The sequence below is a fragment of the Podarcis liolepis genome (assembly GCF_965112155.1).
Source record: "Podarcis liolepis genome assembly, chromosome: 14".
In the NCBI taxonomy this organism is placed as follows: Eukaryota; Metazoa; Chordata; class Lepidosauria; order Squamata; family Lacertidae; genus Podarcis; species Podarcis liolepis.
The window spans coordinates 47,846,554-47,872,712 of NC_139569.1; the positions used below are offsets into that span (position 1 = coordinate 47,846,554).

The following is a 26,159-nucleotide window of genomic DNA, read 5'->3' on the forward strand; positions in this document are numbered from 1 at the left end:
GTGGCTGTGTCATACTCTGGCAAGGCCCAAACCTTAGCTAAGCCATGACATCTTCTTTCCTTTGGTTCTTAATCACTGCATTTGACCACTGTCTGAGTTTTGCTTCCAGCTCAAGAAGCTCTGCTGGCCTGAGCTTCCCACACAGCTCTTGCCACTGGTCAGATTGGACTAAACAATGGTAGCTTAAGTCATTTTTCTGCACACTTAAAGCAAGGTGGGCTGTCGTCCTGGGAAGGAGAGATCTTTAATTACAGTATCAACAATGACAATATTTGGTCTTCAGCAGGTAATGTAACGAGCTCTTCCTGTGATAGATCAGTTGGCAGAACATGATACTCTTAATTTCACTGTTGTGGGTTTGAGCCCCATGTGGGGCAAAAGATTCCAGCATTGCAGGGGGCTGGACTGGATGACCCTCGTGATCCCTTCCAATTCTACCATTCTATGATTCTTCCAAGTAGCTGGATGCAAGTCCTTGGGATTAGTAAATGGGGTGGATACAGCATGCTTTGGGGCTGCCTTTAACATCTCTCTCCTGCTCAGCAGGAACAACAGAGACATTGAGAGAAAAAGCTTCCTGGGTGTAGGGTTGTTTGGTGCCACTAGGGCAAAGCAAAAAAAAATCTCTCTTAACTTTAAATGTTTCAAAATATGGATCACCTTGCTAAGCCCACAAAAGTCCACATAAAAGTACTACATTGACGTAAAAGTCCATGCAGCCCATTCCCACAAACCAGACTCCATTCCTGGTGCAACCAGAAATGTTTGGATTCTTTTCCTGCTAATGTTTAGCTAAATGCAACACCAGGACTTCTCTTGCAGGCAGTGCATCCCTGCTAGTGCTTGGCTTCAGGATGTTGACACCTTCAGTTTCCTGCTGCTTTACCCAATACATAAATGCAATTTTATGTGTTCCTTCTGTACTGCTGTTTTTGAACACAGGAATCTGCAAGGCTATTGCTCCATCTAGTTCAGCACTGGTCCATCTCTGACTGCTGTTTTGGATGCAACAAAACAATACAGACCCAGGAAAAACCTGGAATTTTTTTTCTTAAATGACATTGTGAACCACAATCACAATCCTTACTTTCCTTTCCTAAAATCTCTGATGGCCTCAACCATGTTGTGAAACCAGTTCAGCCCAGACTGCTCTTTGCAGTAAATGCTGCAAAACCAAAATAGCTTGCAGAACAGCAGTTGATTTTTAATTCCCTTTCATTTTTCAAAGTTCACTTTCCAATTACACACTAAAAACAGATAACCGCAAGAAACAATGATTATAAAATATTTTCCAATTTGCATTTGAAATACAAGACTGAAAAGGAAAGCCACTTCTTTGACGAGTGGAATAATTTGTCTGAATCACAATATGACTCTTAAAACACATGCTACAAGCCATTATCTATTTTAAATTAAGAGAGAGATGGGTTAAGGAGGGTCTTGCAGAGGGTCTGTGTGTCTTATCCTGCATGATTTCTCTAATGGAATGGATGTAATAATCACCACATATTTGACTCCAGTATTTTTGACAGTGCTACGTCTACAGGCTAACTTTTGCCAAATAAATAAATATTGCAGTTTAATATGTTACCCTATTTGAGGTGCAACTATTAAGCTGTGTCCAAGTTTTCTGAACATTCATGCTGACAATGATATTAGAAAACTATGGCTTTAACAATCAAGAGTTTGGGAATTTTATAGAAGAGAATGTTTGTTTTAAGGTACAGGCCACTGATGTAAAAGCCAGTGATTTACTATCTAAAAGCCTGTGCATATGTGTTTTTCCACAGTGAAAGAAAGTTATGACCTTTGACATGTGTCTGCAGTGCTGGAGAAGCTGCCTGCAGATACGTGTAAGGGAAGAAGCAGAAATCAATAAATTCATTTAATCCAGTGAACTATTATGCAGGGGCACACAATATATTATAAGGGGCCCGATGTGCTACCATTGTTTCAACAGACTGCATATCGCGTCTATGGATTTTCTTGGTTATTCAGCTGCCTTCTTCCCCTGTCTTTTTACTCCGGGGCGGTTGCCTTGGCTCTGCTTATTTTACACAGCTGCCTGTTTATGTTTTAACAATTTCTGCTGTGACCTGAGAAGAGGTTCGTCTATGAAGCTAATCCAGCTAGTACCATGGGGACCCTGCCACCCAGCTGTGTAACCAAGCAAGCTCCAGTGAAATGGATCTTAGTGAGTGTAAGGTTTACACATCCGCAAGAATCAAAACCAAGAAGGCAGGATGGGGCCATTTCTTTCCCCCAGCCCACAGTCTACAGTCCTGCACATACAGAGGACAATCCTCTGGGACTTTCCATGGGGTTCTGCAGAAGAACATCTCAGAGGATCAGGCACAAGGTAATTCCAAACACTCCAGCCAATGTTGTAGCCAACCTGCTGCAATTTCTTTCTGTCTGGCACCATGCTCACATCAAAGTTGGTGCCAGGTGAGTCTCCCTGGGGACAACATTACTGGGGAAGTGCGGTCGTTGCTGAAAAGGCAATTTCTCCTTTTGCATGCAGAAGAGCCCAGTTAAAAGGCTCTCAGGTAGCACAGCTGGTGATGGCCAAAGGCCCTTCTCTGCTCAAGGCTGCCCTGAAGAGCTTGTTAAAATATAAAGGAAAGAACAATATGAACCAGTTGACTGAACTGCAATATCACTGCTTCTCGCATGTGGAAGTAGTTTTTCCAGCAATGCAGTGAAACTAAACTTTGTATTTTCTCTTGGCCTGGACCATCTAAATACGAGCACTTCACAAGTTCCAAGCTATATAATGAGGCTAATAACAGTTAAATTTGCCTACCTCTGTTGGCTGTTAGGCTGTTTAACGGAAATGAAGGTTCCCAAGGCTGCTGGTGTACTCATTTATTTAAAAGACAGACAGATGACACCCCTGTAATTTGGGACATACATTGTACAAAGTTTTGTCTCCTCCTCAGGCAAAATGACCAAGCCCTACCACATCTCCCAACAAAAATTTCCAGTTCCCATCAATTTACTGGATGTCAAAGACAAGTTTAATCATAAGTGATGGATATCTGGCAGGGCCAACGGCAGCTCAATGCATTCTATTTACAAAGAGCATGCGTAACGCACAACGTAGCCTGAGGCACACATTACAGTTATTAAGGAACTTCTGAGCCCTCTAACAGGGCCTAGAGCCATAATTAGCAGCCTCAGTCTACACATGCACCAGACCAAGAGGGAAGCAAGACAGTCAAATCTTGGGGAAGTTAACTCGATGGTGCTACCTCAGGCTGTAGGTGGCAGAGGCAACTTCATAGACTGACTTCAGGGGAGAAAAGGAAACTTCCCCCCAAATGAGGGGAATGGTGAAAAGGAAGTTGGAGAGCCAGTGATGGAACAATTAGAATGTTGGACTAGGACCTGGGAGACCCGGGTTCAAATCTCCACTCAGCCATGAAGCTCACTAGGTGACTCTTGGGACAGTCACTGCCTCTCAGCTCAACCCATCTCACAGAGTCGTGGAGATTAAATGAGGAGAGGGAGAACCATCTACGCCACCTTGACCTCCTTGGAGAAAAATGTGGGAAATACAGTGGTACCTCTGGTTACGCACTTAATTCGTTCCAGAGGTCCGTTCTTAACCTGAAACTGTTCTTAACCTGAAGCACCACTTTCGCTAATGGGGCCTCCTGCTGCCGCCGCACCACCGGAGCCCGATTTCTGTTCTCATCCTGAAGCAAAGTTCTTAACCCGAGGTAATATTTCTGGGTTAGCAGAGTCTGTAACCTGAAGCATATGTAACCCAAGGTACCACTGTAATTGCAACAAATAAATAAGAGGAAAAGCCAAGAGGCTCAGGTCTCTCCAAAATGCTTGGGAGTTGTTTAAAGCCACAGTACAAGAAGCTGAGCTAGAATGTATACAGGGATGCCTATGTGGTTAATGAAAGGAGCCTGAACTTACTCAGTCAGCAAACATGGAGACAGTGCTGGTGAGGAGACACTCCGCCATGTGCTCCCTTGACCCCTGCCACTCCTGGCTTATTAAATCTAGCAGAGGGTATTTCACAGAGTATTGAGATCCATGGTTGACACAAGTTATTGAGAGTAGCCCGGGGGGGACGACGACTGCTTTTTGGCCCCCTGGCAGTTACTTTACAGTGTGCCGCAGGGCACGATCTTATATCCAATATGATTTAATATCTTTATGACGCCACTGGAAATGGTCATTAGGCGTTTGGGAGAATGTTCCATCCGTATGCTGATTACACTTTGCTCTATTTCTCCAGAACATCCGGATCAGGGGAATTGCTATGTACAAGACTCCCATCCTTTTCCTTCTCTTGCTGTGAAATTGCGAAGTTGTTCATTTGTTATGAAACAGACCCATAAGTGACTCAGCAACAGCCATTCCATCAGGCTGCCTTGATCATTAGAAGAGCTATAATTTTATGGACTAGTCACTGAGCTTGCATTGTTCCTCCTCCCTTCCCACCCCTTTTTCCTTGTGTGTGGAATCTTTTAGAATGTCAGCAGGCACAGTCATAACGACTGACTTTGGAAAGCCTCTCTGGGAGCCTTTTCTGCTTCATCCATTTGGTCTGCCTCAATTGGCTTCTGATCCGTTAATAATTTTCGCCACCACTTTTTCAAAAGCTGCTGACTAGAGAAAACACGTTTTTTCTTTCAGTGAGGCCCAGCGTTCTCTGGCTTCTAAACAAGAAAAAGCACACGGGCTGCAAAATGTGCCTTGGGGCCACACGGACCTTGGAGATTGGAGGCCGCCCTTGCCTGCCCTCCAGAGCCAGCCTGTGTAGAAGGAAGGCTTTAGATGCCAAATCAAAACAATGGCTGGATCCCAGTCTCCACATCCTCCTTGCGCAGGCCCCAATTCAGGTCAGGGAGGGCTGCCACAATGGCCACTGCAGCAGCAGCAACAGCAGCATCATCCAGATGTCACTTCATTCATCTTGCCTGGGCCATTGTTTATGCCATAAACACACACACGCAAATAGTGGGCAATAGGAAAACCATCCACGAATAAAACAAAAGCAATCCTTACTTAGTTATTTTTTTCATTCTCACAAAATACAATGTAGGAATTTGGCCCTTTAAAAAAGGCCTTCGGTGCCATTTGCTCTTCAAAAGCCAGGATGCAAACGCAGGAGCAATTTATCATGGTAAAAGACCAAACTTCACAAGAATTGCTTGCTATTTTTTAAACACACACACACACACAAGGGAGGACACCAAATCACCTAATTAGATTGGAGGGTAGAAGACAGCCTTCTTTTCCCCAAAGCTCTCTAATCGTTTAACCAAATACTAGTCTTTTGTATTCCCAGCTGTTTCAGTGTCAGCCCAGCCTCTGTCCTCTATCAGTTCTGCTTATTTCCTTCCTTCAATTAGGCTTTCAGAAAATCTAGGAACAAGGAGCAAGAAAAAGAAGCTTGGGGTTTATCTAGCCTGTTAAAAACTCCAGGTACATGATGGTGTGCTCAGCATATAGTAAACTTTCGTTTCTTCCCAGAACATCCACCCCCTGCCTTATTCAGCATCTGCTTAAACTTTAAGCAGGGCAGCAACTTCAGTTGAGCAGTCAACAATGGTGGAGCTGTGTTGACTAGTTTTCACTTAGGTGGTGATTGCCTGTTATAAAGACGGGAGGTAATCAATCCCAGTTTAACAGCTGGGCCTACCGAGGGAGGGGGCAAAAAGAAAACAAGGCCAAACTGAGAGATACACCCAAGCTCTTCCAAAAGGTTCGGCAGCAGCATTTGGGACAGGATTCTCTCCCCCACACACACACCTCCACACACACTTCAGAAATGGTTGTGCTTCTTATACGAAATTCTGCCTTTGGAGATGCCCCCGTATCATTCCTTTATCATATGTTCTGTACCCAGCCAAAGGGCCCATGACAAAAGGGGTCTGTGCTGAAGGCCCTTTGGACAACTGCTGTGAGAGAACAAAAGTGGCCACAGCAGAGCACAGCACCGGCTCGGCTATTAAAATATAAGTCTTGCAACTCAGCTCCCTCAGCACACGGGGGAGCCCCTACATACAGAGGTGACCCAGAAAGAAGATGGACAGAAGCAGGAAGCACCCCCAAGTTTTTCAGAATACTGTAATATCAGTCCCCACCAATTAAAGTTGTAGTCTGAACAACCTCTCCTGTGCGCCATTGCTAAAACGTACTTTGATTTAATTTTTTTGTAGCCCTTGTTATATTGTTGCTGCTGTCTTGAAATTGCAAAAGCTTCACAAATACCTTTTTTTATTTCAAAGAAAAGATTAGCACTGTGATGCAGAGCACACGTATACGTAAGCAAGCCCCACCGAAATCATCAAGCTCATTGCAAGTGAGCCTGGTTAGAATTAGGCTCCATGTTAGTCATCGAACAACCTGCCTTACAAAATATACACAATTCCATTGGTCTCTTAAGAGTGCAACCCTATACATGTCTACTCAGAGGTAAGTCCCACTGAACTCATTGGGATTCAGCCATAGATGCTCATAGGACTGCAGCCTTAATCAGATGACGATATATCCCATCCGGGGACTGCCACAGAAACCGTGGCGCTTCCTTAACCAGGGTTAAGAGAGCAAGAAGGGGCCATGAGATGGGACACCCACCAACACCTCAAGTGCACTTAAGCACTACAGCAGCAGCACTAATATTAGCCAAGGTGAAACTAACAAGGGGTTGGTTTTAAAAGAGAAGCTACAGCAGCTCCAAACCCCTTCATGCTAACTGCAGCTTACATCAGTGTTTACTATCTAGTCCAGGAGTTTCCAATAGGGACACCTCTCAGCGCCAGCCAAGGCCCCTTGAGCAATTGTTGCTTTTTAAATTGTGATGGGTTGTGGGGGGGGGGTTAAGGTTTCTTGAGGGACTGTCACCTGACTTTTTTGGAGGCATTGCTTTTTTGTCTATGCTTTATTTGTTCTGATTGTGGGTGTTCTGCCTCTTTTAGGGAGCAGGGCCTTAGCATCAGAGGTAATTCCTGTGGTGCCTGCCACAGTTTCTAAGATTTCTAAATGTGCCCCCCAGGCTCAAAAAGCTGGGGACCCCAAATCTAGCCTGATGAAGCATTCTGAAGAACTGGCACCCTATTTTGTGACATTTTCGTTGGCCTAGTAAAGGTATTGCCTTAACAGGGACTGTGGAATTTTTCTTAAGTGGGCTTGGGTATAGATACTCATCCAGTCAAACTGTCTGCAGGCAACCAGAAATGAAAACTTTTATAATTGGAAAAGCAGATTTCTCTTTCCCTTGCGGCCACTGCATGTGGCTCTTCATTACCCATGTGTTCTGCTGCTGGGGAACTCTCTTAGTTCTCAGCCCACCCCAATCCAAAAAAGGTTTCTGCTGCCCCCACTTGCTCAGCTTTGCATCATTTGGTATGACCTCCTTAACATGTCTCATGCTGCTATTTGCAGCTTTACATCCTGAAAATGGGTTTTATAGTTTGCACTAGAAAACGAAAACTCCAAAATGCAGGGTTAGGAAATGCCCTTTTAGTACCAACCAAAGCATCAGAAAAGCTTGGCTTTTCAAGCTCTCCAGAACTCTTCATCAGGCAACATGTTAACACAAAGTGAGGCAATGAAAGCAGAGGCAAGGGGGGACAGAAAAGTACCAAAAAAATAGGCTGGATGTAGTACTGTACTCTGTGATGTTTTGGTTGGTCCCCATGAAGGTTTTCAGCAGTGGATTTTAAATTTCCCGCATTACGGACCAACTTTTGCTTTTTAATAAAATTAAAATTAAAATTTTTGACACGCCTCTCTCACACACAAAAGCTAAATATCACCCCCCAAAACCCTACTTGATTTGAAAAAAGAGGGAATGCTTCCAGTGACTGCAGGCCCATCAATATACTAGGTAGGCTTTTAACTATAAACAGGAAGCAAACGTTTGTATTCCTAGGGAGGGAGGGGCGCTACCTTAAGCCCCTGGAGAGGCAAGAAAGCAGATGTGAAAGAAGCAAAAGTCCATCACCTCATTGTCTGAAGCAGCAGACAATCAGCGAGGCTCTAACTTCCCTTCCACTCAACTGGCAGCCACCCACCTTTGTTCAAAGGAATCTTCTACAGAAAAGCAAAACATAAACAAACAAACCCTGCAAACTGCTTTTGTGCTGACACAATCAATTAGAAGATCTGGAGTGATTTTAAGTCAGTATCCTCTGATACCCATCTATGCCCTGCAGTGCAGAAATCAATAATATGCCAGCTATGTCACTGTCTCCTTTGATCTTAAAAAAGAAGATAAGAAGCTCTCTCTCTCTTAAAAAAACAACACACCACACTTCCATCCATCCACCCTTAACATCCATCTCCTTCAGTCAGTCAAAGGGTTTCCAATCTGCGCTAAAGTGCTTTACTTTAGTATCTTCCAGTGCATCTCTTTCTGTTATCCAAAGGCTAATTGTATTTTAAAAGTAAATAATTTCAGGAGGACCCATCCAACCAACCCTATCAAGCTTTTGTTCCAGTTTTAACTGTACAGGGCTTAAGCATTAGGTTCCAATGCCCCAACACTGCCACCCCCCCCCATCCTTGTTGAAAAGACCTCAATGCTCAAATACTCTAGCAACTTTGAATCCTGTTAGTCAAAGAGGCGCTGCTAGCCTGAACTTCCAATAAGCTGTTTAATCTTCAGATATTAGCATTTTACCCCCACATGGTGCCTCACAAAGAAACTGTGAAGGAGGAAGGCATCTTCCTTCATGCTCCCCCCCCCACCGTCCCCCATTACCCTGTTGAATTAGGAGCAACAGCAGTCACCTTCCCAAAATGCAGTATTTTTAAACCTAACTGATATGGTGAAGGGCAGAAAGGGATGCTGGAAGGAAAGAAAATAAAGACTAGAAGCAAGTCAAAAGAACAACAGGAAAGCAAAAGCGGGGGGGTGCTGGGGGGGCTGGAAAGGGATCCTGACCCATCCCTGCAAACTTGTTCTGATGGGCTCTTGAGATAAGGCTGCAGAGGGGCAGCAGAGGGGAGGCCAGGACGCATTGGGAGCTCTGCATTCCTCAAGAACAATTCATGGCAATCACTAACTTTGCAGAGGAGCTTACATGAAAGCTTTGGCCAGTGAATGAGGGTCATCTGCTCTTTATCACAAGGGTAAACCTCATCCTGGCCAGTTTCTAACCTTTTAACCCTGTGAATTCTTAATTTGCACATGAATAATGGAATGGCTGCCTAGAGTGCAACCCTCAGCTTCCCCTCCCTAACTTTAGATCCAAGCTCCCCATGTGCTCAAATCTCAAACTCTGGGGCAGATTAAAGTTTCAGATTTCCAAATGCAGCACCCAGGAATACCCTTCTGAAACCAAAGATAAACCAAGGTGGTGAGAGATTTGAGCAAGCAAAAGGGAGAGAACAGACTTGCACCCTGCTGCTTGCGGGGTGGGGGTGGGGGCGGGGGGGTCTGGAGCAGCCGCCTTTTGCTTTTCACCCTTTGCAAAGGAAGAAAGGGAAGAAAGGGGAGCCCAGCCTCCACCTGCTTAGTATGTATAGTTTCAGCTTTGCCATGGCCACAAAGAAAGTCATTTTGTTCTTCAGGGCTGTAAAGCCATCATGAGCCCAGCTCAAACTATTTCCTTTGACTACAAAATGCTGGAAATTCATTCACATCTTCTGAAATTCTGAGAAACAGGAAAGGGGGCTTCCTTTATTTCTAATGCATTTGGGGTTTGAAAAGTAGAGTTTGACCCCTTATCACATTTAGACTGCAATCCTATACACATTTACATAGGACAAATAAATAGGTATAGGATCATGCTGTAAAGGAGTCATAAACTTTGGATATATTTTAAGCTTTACAATTCCATATAAACACAGGAAAAGCACTTGATTCAAGAAAGTGGGGGGTATCACCATAATGTATATTGTTCTGTAACTCTATTGTCTAGCCAGACTGACCATTGTCCAAATTATTTTAATTATATTCATGGTGACCCAAACACCATCTTGTGAGAGAATGGAGCTATACGTTTCAATATCAAAACACATGGATCAGAATTTAGATGGTTGGGTCACCCTACTTGATCCAAAATGAAAGCAGCAAAACTTTGGGAGGAGCTTGCTAACTTCTGGGGCCATGGTGGTCACAGACTGCCCAGTCGTCTGTCTTCTATTGTGGGAAATGTTTTCATAGGCAAGACTAGGCTTCATGAAATGCATCAGAAAGGTTGGAGGTGTGAACTCTCTAGGAGCTCATCTACCACCTTTTCTGAGAATCAAGAACTAGGTGCTCTGGGATCCCCCACCACTTACACGGACCATGTTTCTACATAGGTTTGACACCACCATTTCTTCAAATGTGTCCTGCCTGCCTCCAGTGTCGTCAGAGGCTTCCCCAGGAAGCTGGGAGACTGTGATTATAGAAATCTCACAGCAATAATTATTTTGCCTTTAGGACTTTCTTCCACACACAGGCAAAGACCACCCAAGCCAAGATTCGGCAGACATGGATTCCAATCCCCAACCATCGGGAGATTAAAAGCACAAATGAGCCAGGAGCAAAAGGGACATCTTCCAGAATCTGTAGATATACAGGTTGAACCACCAACTCAGAAAGTAGCAGGTGACTGACTCTCCACTTATTTGAAACCTGAGAACTTAGGCACGGGATACTTCATTTATAAGGTAGGCTTTCCCCAACTCTGGCACCAAAAGCCAAGCCAAGCAGGAAGTTCCTCAAATCCTTGGTTGCAAAGAGGAATTAGCTGGTGGAGGTTACTCTTTGCCCCACTGAGTGGGCAAAGCTGGGAAGCAGCAGGCAGCCACAGGCCTCCAGGAAGCTCCAAAGCCCTCTGGGAGGAAGCCTTGCAAAACAAGATGAACAGTTCCCACAAGGGCGGGAGGTGGGGAGGCCAGAGCACCAAGTGCTTTGCTTAGGATATAAAAGCAAGCGAGGATAACACTGGCAGTATTACCATATACCTCACTCACCTGTCCCAGAAGTTCACATGCAGCCATGTCTCAGCTTCCCTCTTGCATATTTATGCCACCACCCAGATAACTGTTTAAATGTGTGGCATAATGGTTAGTGTTGGACTATGGCCTAGGAGACCAGGGTATGAATCCCCACTCAGCCATGGAACTCACTACTGGGTGGCCATGGGCCATTGACCATCTCTTAGCCTAACCTACCTCACCGGGTGGTTGTGAGGATGGAATGGGAAGGGGGATAACCAGGTGCAATACCTTGAGCTCCTTGGAAGTCAAAGGTGGTATAGAAATGTAATAGACAGACAGACAGATAAATTTGACTTTTAAGGTTGCACTCTTGCTTGGAAGAAAAATTAGACATGTTTTGGGTCAGCCTGTAAGAAAAATGATCCTGAATAAGCTTGCTCACAAGGAACAAAACTGAGACAAAAACCCAGACTCAAAGTCTGGGAGGCCATTTCCATCCCACAGAAGATTGAACATAAGAGTAAGTGAGGCTGGGAGAAAAGGAATATATTCAAGGTTAACTATGCTTCTGCTGTGCAAGTTTTTTTGGCCACAGCCCAGCAGCAACTCCTCCCCTGCTAGTCAAGACAGTGGATGAGCTCCTTGCAAGAGCCACTGTACTGGCTGAGGGTGGGAGGCTTTTTGTGTGATAAGCAAAGCCCATGCAGGAACACCCTGATGTGGCCTTGAAGAGTTTTTACTTTTCAAAGTAAGTGGCAGTCACTTTCCAGTCATCACATTTGGCCAACAAGATGCCACTGCGCAGCCATTTAAGATTTAGGTGTGGTCTGCAGGCACATGATGCACAACTTATGCTGAAATTAAGCAGTTCTGGGTTTGGTCAGTCAGTGCTCAGATAAGACACAACCTGGGACCCTCCACAGACACACACATGTATGCTGCCTTAAATTCTGAGATGCGAGAAAAGCAGAATCTAAACATAGCAACTACAAGTAAAGTAATGGCTTTCACACCACCACATGCAGCATTGAGAAGCTGGCTCATTCCTTACACAAAAGTGGTTAAATATCTCACTCCTTCCTCCTTTCCCCACTTCTGTGGCAGCATATGGAGTGGCCTTTTGTGATCTCCAGACACTATGTAAGTAATTAGTCTCTAAACAAACTCTCAGCATCAGGCACCAACATCTAAGTTCTCATTGGGACCCAACAGTGTCTCCTGTGGGACAAAACACACTTTTAAGGTCTTGCAGCACCTTAAGATTAACAAATATATATATTGTGTCATAAACTTCCCTAGACTAGAGTCTACTTCATCAGGTGTATGAAGAGTCTTGAGAGTCTGCATCTCCAGCAAAGAATTCCAAACTGTATCCTCTGGACTACCATTGACCCACAAGTTTCATTCAGGTGGGAATTGGAACATCCATCATATAAAATATTCATAATGATGTTTAATTGTATTTTATTGCTTCTTTTATTTCCCAAGTGTCTTTTACTGTTATCACAATCTGAATTATATAGGGTTACAATTGCTACAACAGGCAGAAAAACCTGTGGCCGGCCAAAGATGCTCAGCAATTTTCAAATGGGCCAGAGTGGGAAAAACTTGAGCACCACTCATCCCCAGATGAGCACAGCCACAGCAGTTGCTGGAACCTTCCAACAGCTTGACCTCATACCCAAAGGTGCACTCCTCCCTTGTCTCTTGGGACAGAGGGATGCCAGCTATACACAGTACATCAGGCATAGACAAACTCAGCCCTCCAGATGTTTTGAGACTACAATTCCCATCATCCCTGACCACTGGTCCTGTTAGCTAGGGATGGTGGGAGTTGCAGTCCCAAAGCATCTGGAGGGCTGAGTTTGCCTAGACCTGCAGTACATACTCATCTACAGATGAACACAGCAGCCACTCCCCCAAATTTAGATGTACAGAATGAAAATGCATCAGCCCATGCTAGAAGAGTATTCATTGTTCTTGCTGCTGCAGACCAACACAAAGCTGAGTACCCTTCTGTCCAGTTGAGGAACAGCAGTGGCACACTTACGGAGGACCAATAGCTGATCCTCCTTCACAGGAAGTGCTGCCCTATAGCTAGCCAGATCACTTTGCCATCTAGCTGTAGGTCTACGCTAACTTGCAGTGGGGCTCTCCCAAGTTGCAGGCAGGAGACAGTTCCCAGCCCTACCTGGAGAAGCCATTGGGGATTAAAGTTGGGGCCTTCCGTATGCAAGGCAGATGCTGCACCATTGAGTTTCAGTCCTTCAAAGCAAGATGGCAGCAGGTGTGGATTCCCAACTCTGATACCAGCAGATTAACAACAACAAAACAGAGCTTCAATGTGCTTAAAGGCAATCATCTCACAAATATTTAGGTCCCTGGGAGTCAGCCTTCCTTAACCTGTTGTAGTCCAACAGCAGCAGGAGAGCAACCGCCATGATTTCATGCAACCACACTGACTGAGGCTGATGGGCGCTACAACCCCAAAGAGCTGGAGGGTGCCAAGCTAGGGAAGGGCTGTTGTAAGTTCATGTTTTCACAATGTTTTGAAATATAGTTTGCAGCAATAGTTCACTCACTCAGAAATCTCCCTTTAGGAAGATGCCAGGTGTACTATTTGGAGTAGCCCAGGCAAAGTCAACCTCTATGTAGCAGAGGATAAAAGAGGCTTCACAAACACATGCATTTACAAACTGGACCATGAAGCCATTTAAAATTCCCGTAAGGTTTAAAATGATAGCAATGCATTTTATCGCGCACACACGGGCTAATGTTGTCACTCTGTTCCTGGACAGGTTTACAAAGGAAGGAAATGATCAACAGCGAAGAACAACTGTGGTGACTTACTGGCTAACGTAAGGTGGGCCTTATGGCTGAGGATAGCACCGTATTTGTTGAGAGCCAAGCACTGGTAGTGTCCTTCGTCCAGCGTCTCCCCACGTTTGCTCTCCACTTCGCTGATGTACAAAGAGCCATTAGACAAAGTGTAGATCCGTTCATTTTCAGTCACCTTCACCCCGTTTTTGAGCCACGTGATGGTGATGGGGACTTCGCCTCGTGCCTGGCAGTCCAGAATCACAGCCTCCTTCCTAGCAACAGTTACGTCCTGCGGCTCTTTCGCAAAAAACAGTTCACTAAAGCACCATATTCCTGAGAGAACGAGAAAGAGGGGAAAGGAAAGAAAAAGAAAGTAGTTTCTTTTCTGTGTAGGGTCAAACACATGCTAACTACTGTGTAACTGGTTTAAAGTGCTGGAGGCCTGAAATATTTTAATAACACTCCACACATGAAAACATTATATATCAATATACAGTGTTTGCTGGGTGCAGTTGCTAAAGTTTACATTTTTAAAACTGTACTTGTTTAAAAGCTGAAAGAGCGCTTTTTTTCCTTGTTGATTGGAAGTGGGGGGGGGGTGTTTTTATTTTTGGTCAAATTGATTAACAGATTAATTGAACAAACACTGCAGCCCAACCGAACAGATGGCGACCAGATCAAAGGAGAGGGAAAGGAGCTAACACGTGGATAACTTTATTTAAAGGTCCTTTGGGAAGAAAGTTCTGTCTCCCCGCCCCGGAAAAATTTAGAGCCCCAGCACTATCGATGCCCGTTGGGGCTTCACGGTCCCAGCCTGGTTGGCCAAGGGGAGCAAACGGGCATGCTGCCCCCAGGAGGACCAGTCGGGGGGCAACACCGCCTCGCCCGCGGAGCACCCCGAAAAGCTCCCTGCCTGGCCGGCTTGGCTGGGGAGCAGGACCCGGAGCGGCGGGAGGCGTCCCGTGCGGCTCCCCTTCCTTTGGCCGGGCAAATGGCCCCTCGCCTCCCTTTCCGAGCTGGGGTGGGTGCCGGGCTCCTAAGACGTCCCTGTGGGGACGCCTCTCCCCCCAAAGCGGGAATGAAGGAACACCCCCCCCCGCAAGGGAATAGGCGCTGCTGCGAGAGCGGGGTCTTCGAGCCTCGTCGCCGGGCCCCTTCCAGGCCACAAGCCGGTCGCTAATTTTACAAGCTCGTCAAAAAAAAAGATCCCGCGCGGGGCGCCTCGTAAAAGGCTCTGTTAACAAGAGCTCGTTAGCCCGGCCAGCGCTGGAGTGGCGGGGGGGGGGAGCCCTGAGCGGCCGGGACGCAGCGAGGCCAGCGAGCGAGCGAGACCCCCCCCCCAAAAAAAGAAGGGGAAAGCGCCGCTCCGGGGAAGAGCTCCGAGGGACGGAGAGGCGCAGTCTGGGCAGCCGGCGGGCTCCGGGCAGAGGATGCCGCGGCTCCGGAGGTGGGAAGGGGAAGCGCCGAGCCGGAGGAGAGGAGGGGCCGGGCGGGCGGGCGGGCGGCCGCCTCCGCCTCTTCTGGGCCGGCTGCCAGGAGGAGGACCGGCCGAGCCAGCCAGCGAGCCAGCGGCCAGTTCGTCCGGGGGATGCGCGGCGGCGCCGGGGCTTCGGCTCACCTGGGAGGGCGAGGAGGCCGAGGAAGGCGGCGAGGAGCGGGTTCCGTCGGGGCGCCATTTAGCCTCTCTGGGGCATCGCCCTCCTCCGGCCAGCAGCGCGTCCGTCCGTCCAGAGGGCCGAATGGCTTCTCTCTGCCTGGCCGGCCAGCGCGCCCGCCCGCCGGGGGACTCTTTCTTCTCCCCCCTCCCCGCTTGGGGCAGCGCAGGGACACAGCGTGGAAGGACGCACCAAAGGGAGGAGGGGGCTGCGGCCGCGGCCAGGGTCCGGCGGGAGGGAGGGGGCGGGGGCGCGGGGGGCTCCCCGGCCCTACTTTCGGGGCCTCGTCATTGGCCTTTGGCTGGAGCCGGCCCTCCGCCCCTCCCCGCGCAGGCACCTGAGGTCAGCCCGCCGGAGAGGAGGAGGAGGGGGCGCTGGAGCCGGCGCGGGGGAGGAGGAGGCTGCTGGCGGGCTCTCCCGGGGGATCCCCTCGCTGCCTCGGCCCCGGGGCCTTGATGCGCGCCCTGTCGAACGGGCTCCTCGCCCCGGGGTTCTGTGCCGCGCTGCCCGGCTCGACGGGGCGGCCGAGAAGAGCCTCCAGCGCCAGGAGCAGCTGGGCGGAGGAGGGGCTTCCCGCCTCGCAGCCCGTGCAATAGGGACACAAGATTTCCCCCCCCCCTTCTCTCCCCAGGCTGCGACCCCCCGACGTCTCGCTCGCTGCGCTGCTCCTGCCCATAGTAGACCGTCAAAAGCGGGGGGCTGCTGAGGAACCCCAAGGGGAGCTTCGTGGGGGCTGCCGGGGTCCCAGAGCAGATAAAGGGCAAAACATGCCCCTCCAAGCACCGTTAACCCGTTGTTGCCTTCCTATTTGTCCCTGTGCATTTAAAATAATGGCTTGGGGCAATATGTATTTGAAGATCCTGCCAAACTCCGCTTTCTTTTCTAGTCATCTATTTATGGCTGTCCTCCTAGCTCTGATTTTGATGAATTGCTGCTATAACTGGAGACCTTGTTGAAGCTATGCAAGGTATAACACGCAGCACTTAGGGCTGATAAAGATCTCTCGGCACCAGTGCTGTGTGTGGCCAGCATAAAACCCCCATTGGCATTCTTTCGCAGCGAATACGCGACTCTTTCATTTCCTCTTGTTTAATTCCATAAGAAGAACTGGGCTGCTGGATCAGACCAAAGGCCTGCCCGGGGCTGCATCCTGTTCTCACAGTAGCCCAACGGGAATAAGCTTGAAAGCAGGGCATGTGTTCCCAGTGGCGTAGCGTGGGGGGTGCCAGGGGTGCCGGCCGCACCGGGCGCAACATCTGGAGGGGCGCGAGTCCAGAGGGAAGGGACAAGTTCCTTCCTCCGCCGGGCTCCCCGCCGCCACCGCCAGCCTTGCGCCCTAGCGCGCGCGCCCCCCGCCGTCGCTGTGGCTGCGCTCCGCTCACTGCTCCCAGGAGGAGCAGCCGCTGCAGCAGCGCCGACGCCGCCACCGACGCCTGGCCGGGCACGGGCAGCCTCTGCACCCTGCCGCCGCCGCCATCCCCTCGGCCCAGCCACAGGCAGCGGCTGCTTCTGCCTCCATCCTCCTCCGGGCAAGCAGCGTTGTTTGCGCGGCAGCGCCAGCGGCAACTCGCAGGTTAGGGGTTGGAGGGGCGCAAATTACTTGCCTTGCCCCGGGTTAGGGGACGCAAATTACTTGCGTTGCCCCGGGTGCTGACAACTCACGCTACGCCGCTGTGTGCTCCCCACATGTCGCTGCCATGAGATGAAGTCTAGGGCCACATTACTGCAATAAGTTCTCCAGTTGTCCTAAGGAAGCTCCCAGTGACCACCTCTTGCCTCTGGCAGGGACCCAGAGCTGGCATCAACCTTACACACAGATCTGGAATCACTTAGGGAAGAGGACAGTTTTCAGGGACTGAGGATTAAGCATACCTCGCCCCCTGCCACAAATATAACTTGGGGTTCAGAAGTATGCACAGGGCTATTGTTAGATGCCTGGCTGGAATGCCACTTGCCTTTTGGCCTTTGTATAGGCTGAACCGGCCACCCGAGGCTGCCCCTGAGAGTTGTTCTTTATTGCAGCATTTTGGCCACATCGCTGAATTTCCTAACAAACTCACACTTGAAAGGTGGAAAGCTTGACCAGAGACCTACTGAGGCCCAGAGATACACGCAAATGTGTTTCATGTCCTTGTCTACTCTTACGTGGATTTTTAGGAATTAGCTTTTTGATCCCCCCCCCCTTTATCTTCGATTTCATCAGAAGGATAGATAGCTGAGGCCTTCTGCCTCTGCTCCATTTTATCTCCCGCAGACGTGCAGGAACTCTGAGCAGAGGAGGCTCCACCAGGCCTGTCCCCTTATCTTAACCTCCCCCCTCCTCCAAAAGGCCCTTCCTACCTACCAGCTGCTGTCACAGCACAAGAGCGATGACCTCTCAGGAGTGTGAAGATAAACAGATCGGAAGCCTCCAAGGCATCTCCCAAGCCCTCTCCCTGCCTCTCTCTCTCACACACACTGGACCACAGGTCTAGCTTCCATAACAATATTTCTCCTCACCAGGAGTCTTATATTTCAGAGAGGTCCCTGAACCACGCACAAAAGCTCCTCTGAAGCGGCTTTTTTGCAAAACGAAAAAACAGTTCACGAAAGTTTGTCCATTTGCTCATCTTGCTAACAAAACTGTTTCTTTACAGCTAGAAACTCTTGGAATTTTTGCTTAGCTCAGATTGGATGCACAAGGGGAGCGGAGGGAGGAATTCATTTCCCCGGACCCAACAGGCTTTGTAGTAGGATTTTTTCTGCCTGGCACCAAACTGGAGTCAGAAACAAGCCCCTTCTGTTTTCCTTCTGCATGTCTCCAGGAACGTTAGCAAACTTCCAGTAATGCAAAAGTACAAGTGACACCTTTTGCTGGTTGTGTGTCAAGTGGCATGGTCCTTGCTTCCATGGGAGATAACAGTACTGCACCAAAGCATCATCTGCAACACTCTTCTTCCACAAGTAGAAGCAGGCTGGCATAGAAGACAATGGACAGTGGCTTTAATCTTTAAGTGGGTTGTGCAGTGGTACCTCGGGTTAAGTACTTAATTCGTTCCAGAGGTCCGTGCTTAACCTGAAACTGTTCTTAACCTGAAGCACCACTTTAGCTCATGGGGCCTCCTGCTGCTGCCGCGCCGCCGGAGCAGGATTTCTGTTCTCACCCTGAAGCAAAGTTCTTAACCTGAGGTAATATTTCAGGGTTAGAGTCTGTAACCTGAAGCGTATGTAACCCAAGGTACCACTGTATTATGAATCAGAAACTGGTTAAAGAGAACAAGGATGAACCAAGGCAGTTCTTGCTATGGAGAGGTGGAATCAGTGGGAACCCTGAAGATCTGAAACAGGATTAGTGCTTTTTCATTCCAAGCAGGACTTAGTTGAAAACAATTATAGGTAACAAAGTCTGAGGATGGCACCAAATTATTTAGAGTGGAAAAAAGAAAAGGAATCAGGAGGAGCTCCAAAAACTTCTCTCCACGCTAGATAAACTGGCAGAAAAATAGCAGTGTACACAAGTCTAAAATATCAAATGGGGTCAGAGCTGGCAGTGGCTGAGCAGAGAGAGGAGAGGCAGCAGAGGGATTGTGGAAAAGCGAAGAACATAAGATGAGCTTGTTGGATCAGGCCAACGGCCCACATCGTCCAGCATCCTGTTCTCCCAGTGGTCACTCAGATGCTTGTGGGATTTGAGCACAGCAGCGCACTGCCTTCCTGTGGTTTCCAGCAACGGGTATAAGCAAATCCAGTGGTACAAGTGCTTGCTCCAAGTATAACCCAGAGCCACTATAGCCACTTTTTGAGACATTTCCCCACCATTTGGACATTTCACTAAAAACACCAACTACTTTTCACCTTGGAAGAGTGGCAGATGCAACTAATAGACTATATGGAGATGGCGGAAATGACCGGCAGAATCCGAGACCAGGGAGAAGAGTCGGTGGAAGAAGATTGGAGGAAATTTAAAATGTATTTGCAGAAATATTGTAAAATTTTTGAATGTTGAGGACATTGAAATGAATTGCAGGGGTTTTAGCAACAAGGTAAAATGTAAGATTGGATTAATAATAGATAGACTAACAGGACATGAATTTGCTGGACCAACTTTTAAAAGGGATACAAAAATGGGAGACGTGAGGGAGTCAGGAAAATAAGTTAACCAAAGAGGAGAAATTAAGAAAGAGGGAATTTCTGTCTTTTTTATATATATTTTTCTTTTCTTTTTTGTGTTTAATGTCTGTATTTTTGTATTTTATAACTTTGTATCTTTTTGTCTTTCCTTTTTTTAAAAAAACAACTTTTTTATTGTCAAAACCTAATAAAATATTATAAAAAAAATAAAAAACACCAACTACTTTTAAATGCACAGCTGCCTCCATCGTTGCCTTCTAGGAAAACCCAGTGCAGCCTTCAGCAGCCTAGCACCTTCCAGATGTTTTGGACTACAACTCCCATCATGCTGCTCAGAGCTGGTGGAAGCTGTAGTCCAACACTTCAGGAGGGAACCACATTTTGGAGTTATTTAAGATGGTATTCATAAGATTCGGTGGCTCCCCCTTGTGGAACTGAAAAGGTTTCTGCTTACTCCAGTAGGAACAGTTGCCAAGTTGAGTGAATTAATCACATATTCAGGATGAATGTCGGATCCTATTTTTTGTGTTCATGAAGCTTTTCTCCACCCTTTTGTTACTGGGTCCAATTCCCTTCAGACCCCATTAATATCCCTACCAGGTGATTTGGGGCACCTCAGGTGGCAAATTTCAGAGTACTGTATTTGAGTCCTAAACTTGTGTATTCTTGCTCAGGCCCTAAATTCATCTGTAATGTGATAGCTGGCTTGTTATGCCCTCTGGTGGAGCTTGATGAGTAATCAAAATTGCCTCAATCTCCCAAGAAAGAGAGATTCCTCATCACTAGTGCTGTTAACTCATTGCCTGCAAAGGTGCAGGGAAAATCCTTGCCACTGAATATTTGAGGAGAGACAGGAAGCTATCTATACCAGTAAGACAGACTAGCAAAAATGGCTTGGGATATGTTGTGGATAGCAAGAGTGCTTTTAACCTCACTAACCTAGATGGGGAAAAAGGGAGACCTCCTGGAATAGTTGATCAGCAGCTGAATCAAAGGGGGAAAGGGACTGATGTATGTCACTCAGAGCAGAGTTGCACTGCAGAGAAACATTTCACTTCTACTGAAGAAATACAAAGGCATCAGACTCCACAATCTTGGATAACTTACACATTGGCTGATCCCACCCTCACCCATTGGGGTTTTTGATCTGTGATCAGCCTCTGAACTGCATGTTAAGAACTTCCATCTAACTCAGGCTTCCTCAACCTCAGCCCTCCAGATGATTTTGGCCTACAACTCCCATAATCCCTAGCTAGCGGGACCAGTGGTCAGGGATGATGGGAATTGTAGTCCCAAAACATCTGGAGGGCCAAGGTTGAGGAAGTCTAAACTAACTCCCCATTTGAAAGAAGTCATCTGGACTATGTGGAAGTGGAATATAACCCATTTTACAAACCTCACCCATCATTTCTAGGGGCTGTGGAAGGCTCAGAGGTAACCTGGACATTTTGCAACTGCCTGGCAGGCTGCAACTCACAGACTTGCTTGATCCAAGAAATAAGCTTGCTTTTCATAATCATCCAACTACATAGTAAGGCAAATCAACTGATGTCTGGTTTGACACAGCTGCATGTTTGGGAGTAGCTTTTATCTATGCATTAAATAAACAACTGCATTTTGTCACAGGTCAATGGTTCTCAAATGGTGTGGCAGGAGAGGATGGCAAATGTGGCAGAAAGGTTCAAGAGCAATCAAAGAAACATTTAAACATTTCAGTGTAGCTTAGTAGAGTATAAAAATAAAATAAAAAATTGGATATGCAACCATTGGTTATTCTTCTGGTGCTCCATGACATGTCTGTCTCAAATTAGAGATTACCTGCCAAAAGCAAGCTCACGCCTCTCACTCAGTTTACATACATACTTAAGGTATATATGTTTATAATTATATTTTGGGAATGATTCGTGTTCCTATGTAGCTACATTGTTTTATACTTTCTGGATGTCCCATGATCATATTGTAAAGCATGTTATAAATCAAGCACTGCTAGGAGTTGTTTCTCTTGGTTTTCTTATCAATAAAAAAATTCAGTGCGGCACGAGGAAATTTCTATTCTGCAAGTGTGGCCCAGAGAAAAATGTTTGAGAACCACTGTCATAAGTTTTCACACACAGTCCCCACTCCAAATAGTTCAGGGTCTTTATTTATTTATTGCATTTATATGCACCTTCCCTCTCCAAGGGGGCGCTCAAGTTGGGGTACCTGGTTCTCCACCTCCTCATTTGATCCACACAACAAGGAACAGTGAATGGTAAGAGGATAGACAGCAAGAGCAGAGATTTCCTGGAGGCAAAGGAGGAGAAACTGATGGGAATGGCTGCTTCAGAGAACTAATTATAGACCATTTCAGTAGTACCGAATGGACCTGAATGAAAACCAGCCAGCTTATCAGAATAGATTTTATTTACCGTTTCAGGTTCTTCAGGCTGTTCATTTGTTAGACTAAAGTACTCTGTTACATTCAAATTTATACAGACAGATTATTCCAAATTTTACACACACAACCCCCCAGAAAGTATGTATATTGAATAGTCATTTTTATTTACTTGTAATACTCTTGAATGCATTAGACCCCATCCAAAAAGGATTTGAAAGACCCCTTAAGACCCATTTGTTAGGGCGAGTTGCAGGTCTTCAACAATGTGCATGTGAGATGGCAACTGGCCACAGGGGTGGACCTGCCTTTTCTCCACGTCTTTGGAGCAGTTCACCAAGTGTTGCGGCAGCCCAGTGACCTCTCCAACAGGTCAGGCATGAGCCCCTTCCAACTGGGTCAGGATTGTGGCACTTGGGAAACTGCTCCAGGTACGTGCATAACAAAAGGGTTCAAGAGTCAACCAAAACCAAAGACTGTTTTGTAAACTTCCACTTCTCAAAGCATGATTTTAAACCAGCATTGATCAAAATACCAGCCCTGACGCTCATACTAAAATATCCTTATTTCTTATTGAACAAATGTACAAAATGTTTCATGCTGAATTGCACATTATATACTATAACTTTGGTTATACTGTACTTTTATTTGGTTTCTAGACTAAATGTTGACAAAATATAAAAATGCAGTTGGAATAGGGATGGAAGAGGAGTCCTGTAACATCTAAACTAATTTCAGGGCCAAATTCTGCCCTGGGTGCTTATTCTGAGAAGCGTCACTCACGTTTGCACAGATCAGATTGCTGAATTTGGCCCGCAAAACCCTGTAAACATGTCTGCATATTTATTTATTTATTGTGGTGCAATACTGCAAGAATGAATATGAAAAGGCATTTTTGCTATGACTTAACACTGTAGTATTCAAAAACAAAAAAAAGTCTGTCTTGAGTTCAAAAAAGCAAAGCTGAAAATATTATTTGTTAGACAATTTATCAAAATATGATTTACCAAAAATACACTAGCATATAAATCCAAACAGGTTTTAAAATAATCTCATTTAAGTCCATGCTACTTTTTAATCTCAAAAGTTAAAAAGTTTAGAAATAGAATTGTGAATACTAAAAAAGGAAACAACTGGGCATAATCGACTGGGAAGAAGTTTCCTCCTGTGCAATGCCCAGGGAAGCAGCTGCTGCCAATCTCCGTGCACTGCTTCTCGCTGCTCAGAGCAAGCACAGCTGGACAGGGAAGCTGCCATCCAGCACCCAGGCACAAGCCCTACCAGCTCAGCGCCTGCAGCAATGTGCACAAGTGCAGCCAGAGCCAGTTTACTGCGCACAGGTGGAAAGATTTTAAGGTTACCCAAAGATATAGTTAAGGTGCTTTGGAAAGTCTGAAGAAGTGATTCACAACCCAAGAGCAGAATCCGTGGGCTGTCCAGCCACCTCTGGAGAGAGAATGCACACATGGACCGACAAATGGACGGAAGACAGACAGACACACTCGGCTTTTCACAGCTTACGCTTTCAGTAGTTAAGATTGCCAAGGCGGCAAATTCTTGAAAGAGGTATTGCAAGGCTCATTCATGCCAGCCTCACCAGTGTTCATGCGCACCCGCTAATCCAGCAGGCAAGAGTTTGAAATGCAAAATACAATTAGCTGTAACTGAAATTAACACTTTTTTTAAAAAAAAAAAGAGGATACCATAAAGATTCAGTTGCCATTCAAATGCAGCAACAGAGTCCCTGGAATATTTGTTTTGCTTGTAAACTCTCAAATTGCAGCACAGAAAAGAAGTACAGCATTGTCACCCTCCTCTCCTGGGGCTCAGTCAACGCCATCAAACCCCTGAGCATTTTCAATTGCAAAGTGAAGCTTGTCCCACAAGTCTTCAAAAGATTCATATGGAGGCAAATCCAAGCGGTTAAAACTGGAGTGGGGTGGAGATGGATAGAAGAGACACAAGAAAAACAGCTATATTATATGCCAGGATGGGCAGAGAAACAATCTCAACAGAATACTTCATGCTCAGGAATATTTACCAAGTATGAGCTCTCGGCAGTTTGTCAGGGCTGCCCCAGTACTCAATGGTGAACAACTGTGGTCCGTTCGAACCTGCAAGGAACATACACAGCAAGCCTAATGATTTTAGATCCTCACCTGGTCACAGTGTAAGCCTTGGCTACAGGCAGCTCTCATTTATGGAAGTGGAACATGCAAACTATGGGAAAAAGAAACTAATCCAGCTACAGCAGGGTAAGGGCCAATACTGACTTGTGAATTAAGGTGGTCCAGTGGAGAAGACCTTACCTCTGCCCTGTGGCAAACCCCATCCTCATCTGCAACACAAGGTCAAAAGCCTACCTTGCAGGAGCGTGGTAAAGGGTTCCTGACATAATGAACGTGATGAGGCTGCTTGAACGCAAAAGAAGCAGCTCAATGTCATGTGCTGATTCCAAAGTGCCTCTAGACTTGATGACCCTCCCAAATGGGTTCATGGCACCTTGTGCAGCCATTAACAGAAGTGGGGAATCATGATATTTAAGAAGTTATTTTCCAAGAACATGCAGCCTAAGTTGGCCCCACAACTCAGCTCTGAGGGAGCAGGACGGAGGGCTCCTGTTAAGTATTTTTGCTCCTATTTGGGCAATTGCAGCACAAACAAATCAATACATCTTCCCGTTAGTTATTAAATTAATTCTAGTTACAGATAGGTAGCCGTGTTGGTCTGCCATAGTCAAAACAAAAAAATTCCTTCCAGTAGCACCTTAAAGACCAACTAAGTTAGTTCTTGGTATGAGCTTTCGTGTGCAAGCACGAAAAAGTGCTTGCACACGAAAGCTCATACCAAGAACTAACTTAGTTGGTCTTTAAGGTGCTACTGGAAGGATTTTTTTTGTTTTAAATTAATTCTAGTTATTGGGGATAAACAAGAGCTGGTGATTTTGTCAGCTGCATCTCCCCAACCCCACACTGAAGAGGTGTGTGTGTGTGTGTGTGTGTGTGTGTGTGTGTGTGTGTAGGGGAAGGTAGACAGGGAGGGCACATGCAAGGGATCACATGTGCTATTATCAGCTTTACAGAAATGGGGCAGAAACGGGGCCTACATTTCCCATCTGGCCTGGGCCTATTGCCAGCTTTGCATGGCCCTTGTTCTCCCTTGAACTTGGGAGGACATCCTGCAAGGTCCATTGGGTGGAGGATAAGTAATCCTTTGCTGGATGTCCTCCCAAGTTGAATGGAGAAAAGGGGCCATGCAAAGCTGGCAATAGGCCCAGGCCAGATGGGAAATGTAGGCCCCGTTTCTGCATTTACTTATCTATATTTTATCTGTATTAATCTTTTATGACTCTTCTTTAAAAGATTAACATCCTGTGCTAAAGGACCCCCTCCCCCCTTGATTCTCCCTGCAATATCAATAACCTTTACCAAAGATTTGCCCCCTTTGCCTCTACCAGGAGGACTTGGAGGACGCCCATGCCAACTGGCCCACCTGCTCTGGCCTGAGGGAAACTGGCAGGTAGAAAGTGCAGGAACCCGCCCACACCCCACAAATCCCTCTACAAGTTGCCCCTGCATTTATCTTGCTTACACATGATATTGGGACAGGCACACCCTCTCTTTTTAGGGTGTTAAAGGTAAAGGTAAAGGGACCCCTGACCATTAGGTCCAGTCACGGATGACTCATCTCACTTCACTGGACGAGGGAGCCGACGTTTGTCTGCAGATAGTTTTTCCGGGTCATGTGGCCAGCATGGCTAAGCCGCTTCTGGCAAACCAGAGCAGTGCACGGAAATGCTGTTTACCTTCCCACCAGAGCGGTACCTATTTATCTACTTGCACTTTGACGTGCTTTAGAACTGCTAGGTTGGCAGGAGCAGGGACCGAGTAACGGGAGCTCACCCCGTCACGGGGATTCGAACCGCCGACCTTCTGATCAGCAAGTCCTAGGCTCTGGTTTAACCCACAGCGCCACCCGCATCCCTTGTTTTTAGGGTGTTATTTTACCCCAATGAGATTTTGAAGGCAATAACTTAAAAGCCCACCTTAGGCCATAAACTCACAAAGAGGCCACCGCCACCTCAGCTTCACACACAGACACACCCATCTGTGATACGGGGATAATATTGACCATTTGTAATATGAGGTTGTGAAGGATGACTCAGCTTGTGAAGAATTTGCTCTAGAATGCCAGTGGAAATGCCTCGCTATTGTAACTGTTACTTCCCTGCAAGTACATACCGTAAAGGTAAAGGTAAAGGTACCCCTGCCCGTACGGGCCAGTCGTGACCAACT

The 26,159-nt window shown here is 46.7% G+C and overlaps 2 protein-coding genes across 13 annotated transcripts in view; both read right to left on the bottom strand.

The window, feature by feature from the left end:
* PRTG (protogenin) overlaps positions 1-15,510 on the bottom strand; it is an 84,174-nt gene extending 68,664 nt beyond the window's left edge. For both annotated transcript variants that reach the window (XM_083475609.1, XM_083475608.1), the window contains exons 1-2: positions 15,344-15,510; positions 13,756-14,058 (exon numbers count right to left, since the gene is read on the bottom strand). In XM_083475609.1, the coding sequence (XP_083331735.1) occupies positions 13,756-14,058; positions 15,344-15,401 (361 nt within the window). In that variant the 5' untranslated portion in view covers positions 15,402-15,510. The remainder of the gene's footprint in view (positions 1-13,755; positions 14,059-15,343) is intronic.
* A 6,365-nt stretch (positions 15,511-21,875) lies between these two features.
* The window catches only part of NEDD4 (NEDD4 E3 ubiquitin protein ligase), a 51,292-nt gene continuing 47,008 nt past the window's right edge, over positions 21,876-26,159 (bottom strand). For all 11 annotated transcript variants that reach the window (XM_083475601.1, XM_083475600.1, XM_083475599.1 and 8 more), the window contains 2 exons: positions 23,906-23,978; positions 21,876-23,793 (listed from right to left, as the gene is read on the bottom strand). In XM_083475601.1, the coding sequence (XP_083331727.1) occupies positions 23,691-23,793; positions 23,906-23,978 (176 nt within the window). In that variant the 3' untranslated portion in view covers positions 21,876-23,690. The remainder of the gene's footprint in view (positions 23,794-23,905; positions 23,979-26,159) is intronic.